At 45.5% G+C, this 12,423-nt stretch overlaps 1 protein-coding gene across 2 annotated transcripts in view; it reads left to right on the forward strand.

Annotated features, from left to right (window-relative positions):
- The first annotated feature begins 3,506 nt into the window (after positions 1 to 3,506).
- The window catches only part of SMYD1 (SET and MYND domain containing 1), a 51,178-nt gene continuing 42,261 nt past the window's right edge, over positions 3,507 to 12,423 (forward strand). For both annotated transcript variants that reach the window (XM_073342892.2, XM_073342893.2), the window contains exon 1: positions 3,507 to 3,643. In XM_073342892.2, coding sequence (XP_073198993.1) covers positions 3,507 to 3,643 — 137 coding nt within the window. The remainder of the gene's footprint in view (positions 3,644 to 12,423) is intronic.

Here is a 12,423-nt window from a genome sequence, read left to right on the forward strand (position 1 = left end):
ATTGCTTCTTTTTGTTTTGTGCACCTCACCCCTGCTGTTGCTTCAGAGAGGCACTGTCTTTTTTTAATTTTTTTTTTTACTACAACTCTCATCTGCTATTTTGTTACAAAAACAAACAAACAAAAAACAAACAAAAAGAATCCAAAAATTTTTTTTTATATTCTCCTGATTTTGACTGCCCTGCTGCAGCCACAACTTAAAAACATTTTAAATTTTGTAAAGCATTGAGTTACCTTTTAAGGGTTAAATGCCAAATCCCAAAGCCAAACAACACTAATTACCTGTGTCTAGCAAAAAGGTCTGTCAGTTTTGCAACTTTGAATTAAAGAGTCAAATGGATTTTTAGTGGCATTATTTAAAACAAAAACAAAACTAACTGGTCCTTAGAACTTTACATATTTACACACACACAGACAGATACATACACATTTTCTTTTCCTTAACATCCCTTCCACACTGCTCTGTTTTTTACATCTTACATTCCCTTTATACATTTGAGGCAGTTAAGTTCCAATAGAACCCTCTTACGTTCTTTTAGCAAATTTGACTAAATTGTCCAGTCAAATGATTTTAATCAGATAGTTTATTTTTGCCTGGCTAATTTACAGACATTCCTTTGGAAAAGGGCCCATTTTTCTTTCAGAATGGCTGCAAAGAAACCAAGAATGCTCTAACACTTTTCCTTTTTAACATTTTTGGTTAAAAGTTGTTTGGGTGAAATACAAAGTTTAACTGCTTAATTCCCTCCAGCCTCTGCAGAGTTAACTTTTTTTTTTTTTTTACTCTCTTTTCTCTTTGTCATTATGCCTGGGGGTGCCGTACATAGGACCTTCTCCCCCTTTACCTGCCTCCCTCCAGCCTTTGCAGAGTTAACTTTTTCACTCTTTTTGTATTCCTGGAGTGCCTCTTTCACTATTTTCAGCTGGCTTTGGATATTTGTAGCCAGCACCTTCCAATTGTCTGCTCCCTTTTCCATTTGTGCCTTTTCCTCTTTACATGAAGACAAGCGGAGGGAAGAATCCTTATATGCCTCCCACAACAACCAAATTGCTGCTGCATCTCTTTTGGCAGCACTAGAAGGTTTGTATATGAGGATATACTGAGCCAATCTATCCTCTAGGTCCGAAATAGTGCAGACATCAGCTAGGGCTTGTTTAGTCCAAGGACTGTGCCCAAATTTTTGAAGGATTTGTTTAAAAGGTGTAATTTCTTTAACAAAAGGTGAGGTTGGAGTTCCTTCTGACTCCATTCCTCCCTCTAGTACTGGCTTACCCTGTTTTCTTTTAAACATCTTAACATGGATATTTCAATCTCTTTGTCACTGCTGGTATTACTTAGCAAGTGACACAGCCTAGATTCTGAAATCATAGCTTAATCTATGCGTTTTTCCCCTGCTACCTTCCCGGAGGCCAGCAGGTCCCCTGCTACCTTCCCAGAGGCCAGCAGGTCCAGTTAACCTATTTCTCCCTGCTACCTTCTCGGAGGCCAGCAGGTCTGGTTAACCTGTTTCTCCCTGCTACCTTCTCGGAGGCCAGCAGGTCTGGTCAACCTGTTTCTCCCTGCTACCTTCTCGGAGGCCAGCAGGTCCGGTTAACCTGTTCTTCCCTGCTACCTTCTCGGAGGCCAGCAGGTCCCCTGCTACCTTCTCGGAGGCCAGCAGGTCTGGTTTAATCTGTTTTCCCTACTACCTTCTCGGAGGCCAGCAGGTCCCCTGCTACCTTCTCGGAGGCCAGCAGGTCTGGTTTAATCTGTTTTTCCTGCTACCTTCTCGGAGGCCAGCAGGTCCCCTGCTACCTTCTCGGAGGCCAGCAGGTCTGGTTTAATCTGTTTTTCCTGCTACCTTCTCGGAGGCCAGCAGGTCCCCTGCTACCTTCTCGGAGGCCAGCAGGTCTGGTTAACCTAATAGAAATGCCTAGCTCACTAGAGCTGGCGGTGTGCACACCAATATTTACAATAACTGAGGTTTTTTACCAATATTCTCCCTTTTGCAATTCTCCACCAAAATGTTGTACCAATAAAATAAAAACCAGCAGGATCTTATTAAAGGGAAAAAGGCAAAATACCACATTTATTGTGAATACAGAAAGAATCATAGTAAGCAGTTAGTTATAGCTATAACATTCCATTCAATCTCATATTTATTCTCACATTCATTCATACAAACACACACACACACACACACACACACACAGGTTCTGCAAGGTTGTTATCATAGTTACCAGCCTTAGAGTTGCTCATGCCAAGTCACTGGCCAGGTGGCCTGGACATGAGGAGGGAGCAGGGCCTTGTCAGATGCTCATCTGATGCTCCTGGAAGTTGGTTTGCAGAATCAGACCCCAAAGTTCTCACTTTTTAGAGTCTATTTTTATAGGAATTTCTTCCTATGCCAGTCTATGGGAATTGCTTCATCATGCTGTTGCTGAATCAATCAGCAGATAGCACATTCCTGACGGCTCCAAGATGTTATCTTGTTCTTTGGTTCTCCCATCCTTGAGGCTGTTGGGTGGATTCCAGTCTGCCCTCCGGGGGGGATCCTCTGATTATTTCCACTTGATGCCTTCTTCAGCCGATGGACACTGGATTCTTAGGCTGGCACCTCCCTGATCATTCAGTTATTATCCACACCAAGCATCCATCCACATACATCCTCTATCTCTATTTTAATCACAATTGTTAATACAACAAAAGGGTGGGGAGTCTCTGGGTGCTGTTTCTGTTGTTAGAGTATTGCTTTGAGTCTCTCTCTCTGTGAATTGCTTTGAGAACAGACTCTGTCTTAGAATGTACTAACACAATTAGCAGCTTGCAAGTTTCACACATAGAGGGAGAGAAACAGCACCAAAAACCAAGAGACCTCTTAATTAGTAATACCCTGGAATTTAAACTCTGGGGAACCAAACTCATTTGTGATTTTAATACAGAACTTCTTTAATATGATCCAACACACTCGGGGCAAGTATTTGACTATGGCCTCCTCTCTCCTACTGTAAATCTCACTGAGGGGGGAAAAGAAAGCAGCATTGTTTCCTTACTGAAAGAGACCAGATGACAGCGCAAAGGATACACACCAGCCCACCACTTACCACTGTCTCAGCTGTTGGCTCCTGACAGACAGAAGCATGTGGTTTCTAAAAATACCCTCCTAAAGAAAATATGTGCTCTTTCCAATGGGAGAGGGTTAATTAAACGCTGTGGCCATAACATATACAAATGCTTTCAGCTTGGGGAAATAATTCCAACGTGTTTTTCAGACAGGCGTATCCTAATGAAGCAAACAGTGCTGGTCACACGGGACCAGCCCCTTTGATTTCCGGGCTTACAACTATATTAAGTAAAAAGCTCCCCCCACAAGTGGAAAATAGTACAGCCTCATGTAGGTGGGTGTGATGGGGACCATCTATTTCTAGGATTGGTCCTGTGGCAACCCAAAGGTGCTGAAAAAGCAGGAGTGACAAGGGACCTGGCTCACAGTGGGACACTTGCGTTGCAAGCCCAGTTTCCCTGACATGACACCTAGGGAGATGGAGATGGTGGAAGTGTTCACTTCGGAAGGCAAAGGCAGGGGGTTGAAGGCAGCCAAGGAATTCTGGGCTGGAGATGTCATCTTTGCGGAGCCAGCCTACGCCGCAGTAGTTTTTGACAGGTAAGAGAGAAGTTATTACACAGCAAAAAGCCAATCTGTGCTTCTTGTGAAGCCTGATCTGGCTGCGGTCGGTGAAGGCTTCCTTAGAGTCTGGATAGCATCAAGAAAGGCTGAGAATCGCAGTCAGCAGCGCTCCACTGTGAGTCATTCTGTGGAGATGCAGCTCACAGCGGCTGTCCTCTTGCTATGATGGGATAGTCAGTCTGCTTGCCTGTTTTAAATACAGTGTGCCTGCTTCTGGGACATGATCTTGGAAGGTGCTCAGCGCCTTTAGCTTCCATTGAGAGCAGAGGGAGTGGAGGGAGCTCAGCGCCTCTCAAGATTGGTCCCCAGCGAATTATTCAAGTGGATTGCAGTGTGCAAGCTGCGATTCTAGTTACAATGGGCCTCTAACTGACTTTGCTATAGGAGGCTTCCACTATATACTGTATGATGCGGGTACAATATGCCATTGTGCTTTGTTTTCACATATAACCTCTTTGACTATATACGTAGAGAGGGCACTAATGCTGAAAGTCAGTAGATACATTCATGCCACTGATAGTTTGTAGTAACTTGAGATTCCTTCATCCTGTGCCCCTTTAAAACCCATTGCCCCCAAACAAATAGCCTAATACATGGAATTTGGCAGCATTTGGCCTGCTTTAAAATGGTGTTATACCTGTCAGTGGATGAATTAATGGGCTGGGCTGGTGCAGTCATCTTTGAGAGGAGAGATCAGATTTCTGTAACTTTCCTGTGATATTGACGAAACCCGAAAGTGAATCCTGATGAAGATGCATTTTCCAGTGATGTCACTTGTCGTGCGCTTCTTATTTTTACATGAATAATATTTGATCAACTTCTCTTGCGGATGTGGACACTGAGGGCTAGATCTGCAAAGGGATATAGGCACCTAACTGCCATGTTAGGCACCTAAGTCCAAAACGTAGATCCTCACAACCACTGCTCAGATGCCGCCTCCCACAGTAGGTGCCAATTTTTGCTGCTAAAGTCCCTTAGGCACCTACATTCCCACCAGTGGCCATGCAAAAAGCTTCCTGATTCCTGGCACCAAGTGTCTAGCTGATGCTTAAGCCCCAGTGGGATCCTCAAACTAGGCATTTCTCCTGCCTATGTGGCCTGTGGGGTCTGGTCCATGGGCATTTTCAGATGCTGCCTAAGAGCACAGCAGATCAGATGCTGTGGGCCAGGGGTTAGTTGAGATGTGGGAGGCTTAGGTTCAAATCCCCTTTGCAAGGACTTGCACCCATGTCTCCAATTCCCATGTGAGTGCCGTAAGCCTTGGGCTAAAGGTCATTCTGGCCTGGGGGTTTCTCAGTCTCTCCTGGTGAAGCTGTTCCACTTTGTATGAAATCCTTAAATACTCAGCAGGGCAGGAACTGGAAGCTGGTTCTCCCAGGTGAGTGCCCTAAACACTGGCCAGCAGAGTCATTCTCACTCTTTCTCTGGCCCATGAATATGAGATAATAGAGTTACTCTGGATTTGACATCAGTGAAATTACTCCACATTTGTATTGGTGTAACTGAGAGCAGCATTTGGCCCAAAGTTCTTAAATATGAAACTAACCTTCAGCTGCTGTTTTTCATTCTGCACTTAGGAAGAGTCTAAACTTTCCTTAAGTGCAGCACAAAAATGAATTCTGGGATTGAATTTTGCTCAAAACTGCCATTCATTTCAGTGGGGGTTCTGCACATGAAATAAAGGTAGGATGTGATCTTTCCTATTAAAGCCTTCCACGAACAAATGGTTTCTTTGAATGAGGTCACGGGTAGCATCTAACCTTTCACTGTGCTTTTTAACTCTCGTCATCTGGGATATTTTAAATCACTCACTTGAAGTGAATTTGCTTGGCAGCTTCATGTCACCTGACATGAAAATTAGGTATTGAATGGAAAGAGTAGAAAAGAAATGTGTGGAGTTGTTTGTGTTTGCATCTTTTCACTCCTTCTTTCCCTGCCTTTGCAGTATCAGTGGGAGAACATGTCTGTGAACCTAGCACAATGACAACGTAGAGGTTGAGGCCCAGATCCACAAAAGGATTTAGGCGCTAATTCCCTGAGAGAGACGGGGCTTAGGCCATACCCTGTCCTTGGCATCTGCTATTGGTTAGCTCTGCTCAGCATGCTGGTTGTTGTGGATTTCATTCTTAGGCACCTATCTCTCCCCATTCATTGTATAGAAAGTCTGGGAGTCTAACTCAGGACTGTGGATTCCACTGGGTGGCAAGACGTCTCAAAGTTAGATGCTGCAACACTGCGCATTGCGATACCTTATCCCTTTGTGGATTTAGTCCCTAGGTTTTATTTTGCATTTTAACATGTCATTGCAAGAGCTGCTGTTTTAAAATGTAACTGCAAATGTAACACCGACAGACCCCGCTGTCGGCGGGTGAGAGCGAACCTGGGACCTCTGAAGCTAAATGCATGAGCCTCTACTGCATGAGCTAAAAGCTACATAGCCCTTAGCTAAGGCTGTAGAGCAGACTCAATAATCTCTCTCTAAGTGGTCTCGGTGCCAGTAGATGGGACAGAACACCACACCCAGGCGGTGTGTGGGTTACACAAACACAACTGTACTTGAATTATGCCTAAATACCACAGTGGGTAGTGCTATATAAATGCCCAAATAGATTAGACTGACAGACTATGGGCCCAAATTCTGCTCCTGTGACTAGGCCAGATTCTGCCCCCCGTTACATTGGCCCTGATCCAGATCCCATCAAAGTCAATAGGGCTCTTTCCACTGACTTCAGTGGGCGTTCGGCCAGGCCCATTGAGTAACTTACTCTGCAATTAGTCCCACTGGAATCAGTGGATCTAATTGTGGAACACGTAGTACTCACTAAGAGTTGGGGTGGCAGTACCTGGCCTATTGAACTCAGTGGAAAAATGGAAGCAAGATAGGATTAAGAGGTGATTTTATAGTGATTTGTTCCTAAGCATGGTCGTTTGATGCCAGTTAATCATTCTAGCCAAAGCTGAACTAGGCTGGATCTGATGGATCCTTATAATGAACTTTTTTTAAAAAAATAAGCAGCAGGCTAATTAAAATATCTGGAAGAATGTTTTGTCTCAGGCAGAGACAGCAGTAGCTTGCACAGAATGTTCTATCTTTAAAATATCTTTAAAATAAAATGGTTTTATTTAGTTAGGGGTTTTTTTTTTTTTAAAATATGTTCCTAGTAAATGGACACTGCCCATTGAGACGAGTCTTAAAGATTGTAGCTGCCTTGCAGACTCCTCTAGAAATGGATGGTTATGATTATACACTGTTCTTGGAGTACTGTTCTTGGGAGCCAGTTATGCTCATGTTAAAGGCCTAGATCTTCTTCAGTCGGCTCTTTGCATACAGATCCTTATCTCTATGATGAGCCCCTTTGACTACAGCAGAGATACTCCACTTTACACTGGCTGAGGTCAGGCCCTTAGATTGTGTTGTTTGACAAAAAAAGGCTGCTTGGTCTCTTTACAGCTAAGGATCTCAAAGATCTTCACAAGCCCTCATTAATTTGCACAGCGCCTTGTCAAGGTAGGTATTATCCTATCAATGGTCCATTTATTCTACATTGTTCTGTCTACTGAACACAGCAAGCCACATCCCCACATGGTGTAAATTGCCATAACCTATGTCTGTGTATGCCAGCTGGGGATCGGGACCAATATACGGAGCTTTGCAGGCTTATGTGTGGAAGCAGCGTGTAAGGCGGGGGCGGGCAAACTTTTTGGCCTGAGGGCCGCATCCGGTTTCTGAAATTGTATGGAGGGCCGGTTAGGGGAGGCTGTGCCATCTCGGCACTGATCCTGGAGCAACTGGCCAGCCAGAGGGGTGTTCCCCAGTGCGGCCATCTCGGCACCGACCCCCAAGCAATTGGCCAGCCAGAGGGGTGTTCCCCAGTGCAGCCAATACCAGCAGAGGAACCTCCTGCTGTGAGCTTGTTCGGCACCCAAGCTCTAGAAGCTGAAACCTGAGAAGGGGCTTCCTGCCGTGAACTCTGCCCTGCTCTGAGCTCTGCTCTCTGCACCGACATGGGGCTTCTGTGAGTTCTGTGCTGCTCTGAGCTCTACTCTGGTCAACTACTGCACCGAGAGGGCACAGTTACCATACCATCTCTAAAAGAGTGCCACAGAGAAGCCCTGCTGTCAGTTCTGCTTCGCACTGAGACACCAGAGGCTTCCACCGTCATGCTCTGTGGCAATGGTACTGGTACCGTCCCCTAAGGAGAGGGGACAGTTACCGTACCATCTCTCGTCCCCTAAGGAGAGGGGACAGTTACCGTACCATCTCTCATCCCCTCCTCAGACGTTCTTGTTAAACCCTGGATTTGTGCTGGAAATGGCCCACCTTGATTATCATACACATTGTAAGGAGAGTGATCACTTTAGATAAGCTATTACCAGCAGGAGAGTGGGGTGGGGGGAGAGAAAACCTTTTGTAGTGGTAAATACCCATTTTTTCATGGTTTGTGTGTATAAAAAGATCTTCTGTACTTTCCACAGTATGCATCCAATGAAGTGAGCTGTAGTTCATGAAAGCTTATGCTCAAATAAATTGGTTAGTCTCTAAGGTGCCACAAGTACTCCTTTTCTTTTTGCGAATACAGACTAACATGGCTGTTACTCTGAAACCCATCTCTAAAAGAGCGGCATAGAGAAACCCTTTGGTACCAGGTGCAACAAAACTCCCATCTAGGAAGTGTTCTGCACCTTCCCAACCATTGATACCGACTCTCATTTAGGGAGTGCTCTGCCCAAATATTGGTACTGACAACGTACCATGGATCCTCCTCTGTGGTACCAAATGAACCCATGGTACTGCATTAGCTCTGGTACCCTGGAAGCTTGATGACTGAGGAAGAACCACAATCCCCATTACTTGGTACCAGGACCCCAGTATCGAGCACATCCCAGCACCCAGAATCGCTCTTAGCACTGGACTGTATACTGCCAATACCCCAGTCAGCGGCACCGTTACCCACTGACCAATCTGACGCTGGCCAAGAGAATATCATTCCCTGGCCCCTCAAGGTGGCCCACCACCACACTACAAGGGTCATCCCCAATTCCATCACGCCAACCACCTGTGCCTGTCTTCCTACCTCTCCCTCCCAAGGCCATATTGTAACTCTTCGGGTATATACACACACATGGTGTGACAGTCTCCGGTGTCTCTCAGGGAGAGTCCACCAGATGGTTTGCTACAGCCTGGCACCTGAGCCAGGGCAGGAGAAAGCTTTCTGAGAACAGGAAAGAAGGGGGAAGGGGAAAAACAAACAAACAAAAACAAAAAAACCACACCTGAAGAGGAAGCTACCTCTTCAGCACACTTCTCCTCATCTCTGCCAGATGAGACTGTGCTGCCCACCCCTCATCACTAGGTGAAGATTTAAGAATTTTCTGGATCTTACCAAGAGGGTGGCAGACGAGCTGCAGATTCCCTTACAGGAGGTGGCAGATACACATCACAAGTTGGTGGAAATTCTGCACACTACCTTCTCATCTAGAACTGTCCTCCCAATTAATGAGCTAATTCTAGATCCTACCAAAATCATCTGGCAGAGCCAGCCTCTATCGCACCAACCAGCAACAGAGTGTAAACAAAAACAACCCTACATCTCTACCCAAAGAGGCAGACTTTGTTTTCAAAATCCGCAACCCAACTCCCTCATAGTGGATGTGGTTAATGCATGAAGCAAGCAACATAATGCCAAGTCAACTCCATATGATCAGGCTTCACAGGATGGCATATTCATCAACAACTTTACTGTTTAGAGTCATAAATTACCAAACTGTCATGGCCAAAACAATTTTGTTAATCTTGGGAAACCGAGGATGTTTCTGAAACATTACTGGAAACACAAAAAGAACAGATTCAGACCATTCTTAGAGAAGGTCAGTTAATAGCCAGACCGGTCCTAGAGACACCACTGGATGTAGCTGTTACAGCTGCCCGCCAAGTCTCCATGACAGTGGTACTGAGGTGGGTTGTGGTGTTTTTTTTTTGTTTTCTACACCTCTCTAGATTGCCCAAAGAGCTACAGACTTCCAATTTGAAGGATCAAACTCTTTGCGGAGAAGACAGATTTTTCTCTCCACATCCTGAAGGATTCTCAGACTGCACTACATTCCTTAGGAATCTACACTGTGGAACAGAAGAGAAGATATACCTCTCAACCACACCACAGATCACAATCTTCTCAATACTCACCGTCTCTGTGCTGTTATGAGCCACAGTGTAAGAGCCCAGGGCTCAAAAGTGAGAACAGTCTGCACCCCAGTCCATGACCTCTCAAACTGCCTCTTATAAGCACTTTGATGAGCTGGTCGGGGGCCTGAACAATGATACTGTACAGCATCAGCTGCCATCTATACACCTGTCAGGGCACTCAGAAGTCACCTTACCTTACTTCACAGCAGTTAGGACCAGCTCTAGAGCAAAGAGATTGATTTCTAGCCTTGAACTTACAGGGTGCCTATTTCCATATCTCAATACAACCATCGTACAGGAGATTTCCTACTGCTTACCTTTGAGGCAGGATCATATAGGTACAGACTGCTCCACACAGGGTAGTCTCCAAGGTTCACTTTATTGTAGAGGCATACTAACCCCGGTACAGTGACTGGACTTTATCAGCACCAACCTGATGCAGTACAAGTGAGATCACTCCTCTCACTGCTCACATTCACCACCCGGAGACACATGTCTCCCTGATATGCTGGGGAGCTCACATGCACAACAACAAGGTTCAGGACAAATGGCCTTCCACAGAAATGACCTTCCATATCACTCTTCTGGGGTTAGGGGCGGTCAGGAGTGCCTGTGCACAAACTGCCTTTCATCAAAAACAACACACAAAGGTTATGATGGACTTAATGTGACCTGTATGTTTTGTATAAACTGCCAAGGAGCTGCCAGATCTCCCTCCCTCTGCAAGACAGCATTCAAACTTTGGAATTGATGCACTTATCACAATGTGCTCATCTCAGCTGTTTGTCTACAAGGGATACAGAACGGAATAACCAACAGTCTCAGTTGGAATTTTCTCACGACAATGAGTGTATACTGAATTCACAGGTGCTTCAAGATATAGCCACCCTTTGGGGAAACATTCACTGGCAGTTGCCCTCATCTTCTCAGCGGACAGGGCCCACTTGTATGTCTTTTCCCAGTTTCCTACCCTATCCAAGATTCTGTAGAAAATTCAATGAAACAAAGCAAGAGTTATTGTGATTGCCCCTCTTGACTATGACAAGTCTGGCTCCCTTACCTGATGCAGATGGCAATATGCCCTCCTGTTCCTCTGACATCAGCCCATTCCTCACCCGCTCTCTCAAAACAATGGGCTGACCCTTCACCCCAACCCATGGGTCCTCTGCCTCCAGGCATGGATCTTTCTTTGTTCCAAGGCTTAGAAGCAGAATGCTCTGACAAGCTGAAACACATGTTGCAACACAACCACAAGTTGACCCCTCCACATACCTATCTACAAAATGGGAACGACTCCCAAGTTTGTACCATTCCCAACGGACAGACCCAACCTCATCTTTCCTCCCTGTGATTTTGCATTACATTTTAAACTCTCACTCAGCTCCCTTAAGGTACATCTCATGGCAAACATGGCTTCCCACTTGGAGTTTGCTCAACAACTAATGCGTAGACTCTTTAAGGGCATTGGGACTCTCTTCCCTCATGTGACACCACCCGCTCCAGCCTGGGACTTTAATCTAGTTCTCAGGGCTTGGACTAGACCTCCCTTTGAGTCCAGGGCAACTTTTTCTCTCTTCCACCTGTCCATGACGACAGCATTTCTAATTGCCCATCACCTCAGCTAGGCTCATAGGAGAAATAGCGGCCCTGATGGCACACCCATCATTCATGGCCTTTGTCTTTAAAATAAATAAATAAATAAAATAAAAAATAACTCGAAGGCCATATCCCAAGTTTCTCCCTACTTTTTTGCACTTTCCATATGAATTAACAGATCCATCTCCCTGTTTTTCCCCAAAACCACATTGTGACAACTGGGAGACAAAATTATTGTGCATATAAAAGATATTAGAAGGACATTAGCATTCTACTTGGACAGGACTAAGGACTTCAGGAAATCCCCTAAACTCTTCCTTTCGTCCACAGAAAGATCCAAAAGCTCTTGATATCTCCTCAAAGACTATCCAAACGGGTCTTTAGTTGCATTAATCACTTAGCAAGGGCACAGCTTGCTTCCGTCCATATGCACTCCATGAGATCAGTTCCTACCTCAGTCACATTCCATAGGGATACCCCTATCTCCCCAATCTATAGAGCAATGATTGGGGCCTCTGTCCATACTTTCACAGAACATTATGCGATCACTGCAGATTTGGCTGCTGACACCATCTTCGATTCCACAGTACTCTCTGTAGTGAAAGACTCCGCTCCGAAGTCCCAGCCTTCAGTGGTACGTACTACTCTGGAGTCACCTAAAGTGGAGCACCCATAGGGACACTACTCGAAGAAGAAGAGGAAGTTACTCACCTTGTGCAGTAACGATGGTTCTTCGAGATGTGTGTCCCTATGGGTGCTCCACAACCCACCCTCCTCCCCTCTACTTCGGAGTTCTCTATAGGGCTCTGTGGTAGAGAAGGAAGTGAGGGGGGTTCACCCATGCAGTGCTAAATAGACTCAAGGCAGACCACAAGGGAGGGAGAGCACATGTGAGGGCTCAATGGGACACTGCTACCGAAAGTCTCCGATTAGAGGTGCAGGGGCATACAGATACCTAAAGTGGAGCACCCATAGG

This window comes from Lepidochelys kempii, chromosome 4 (assembly GCF_965140285.1).
Source record: "Lepidochelys kempii isolate rLepKem1 chromosome 4, rLepKem1.hap1, whole genome shotgun sequence".
Lineage (NCBI taxonomy): Eukaryota > Metazoa > Chordata > Testudines > Cheloniidae > Lepidochelys > Lepidochelys kempii.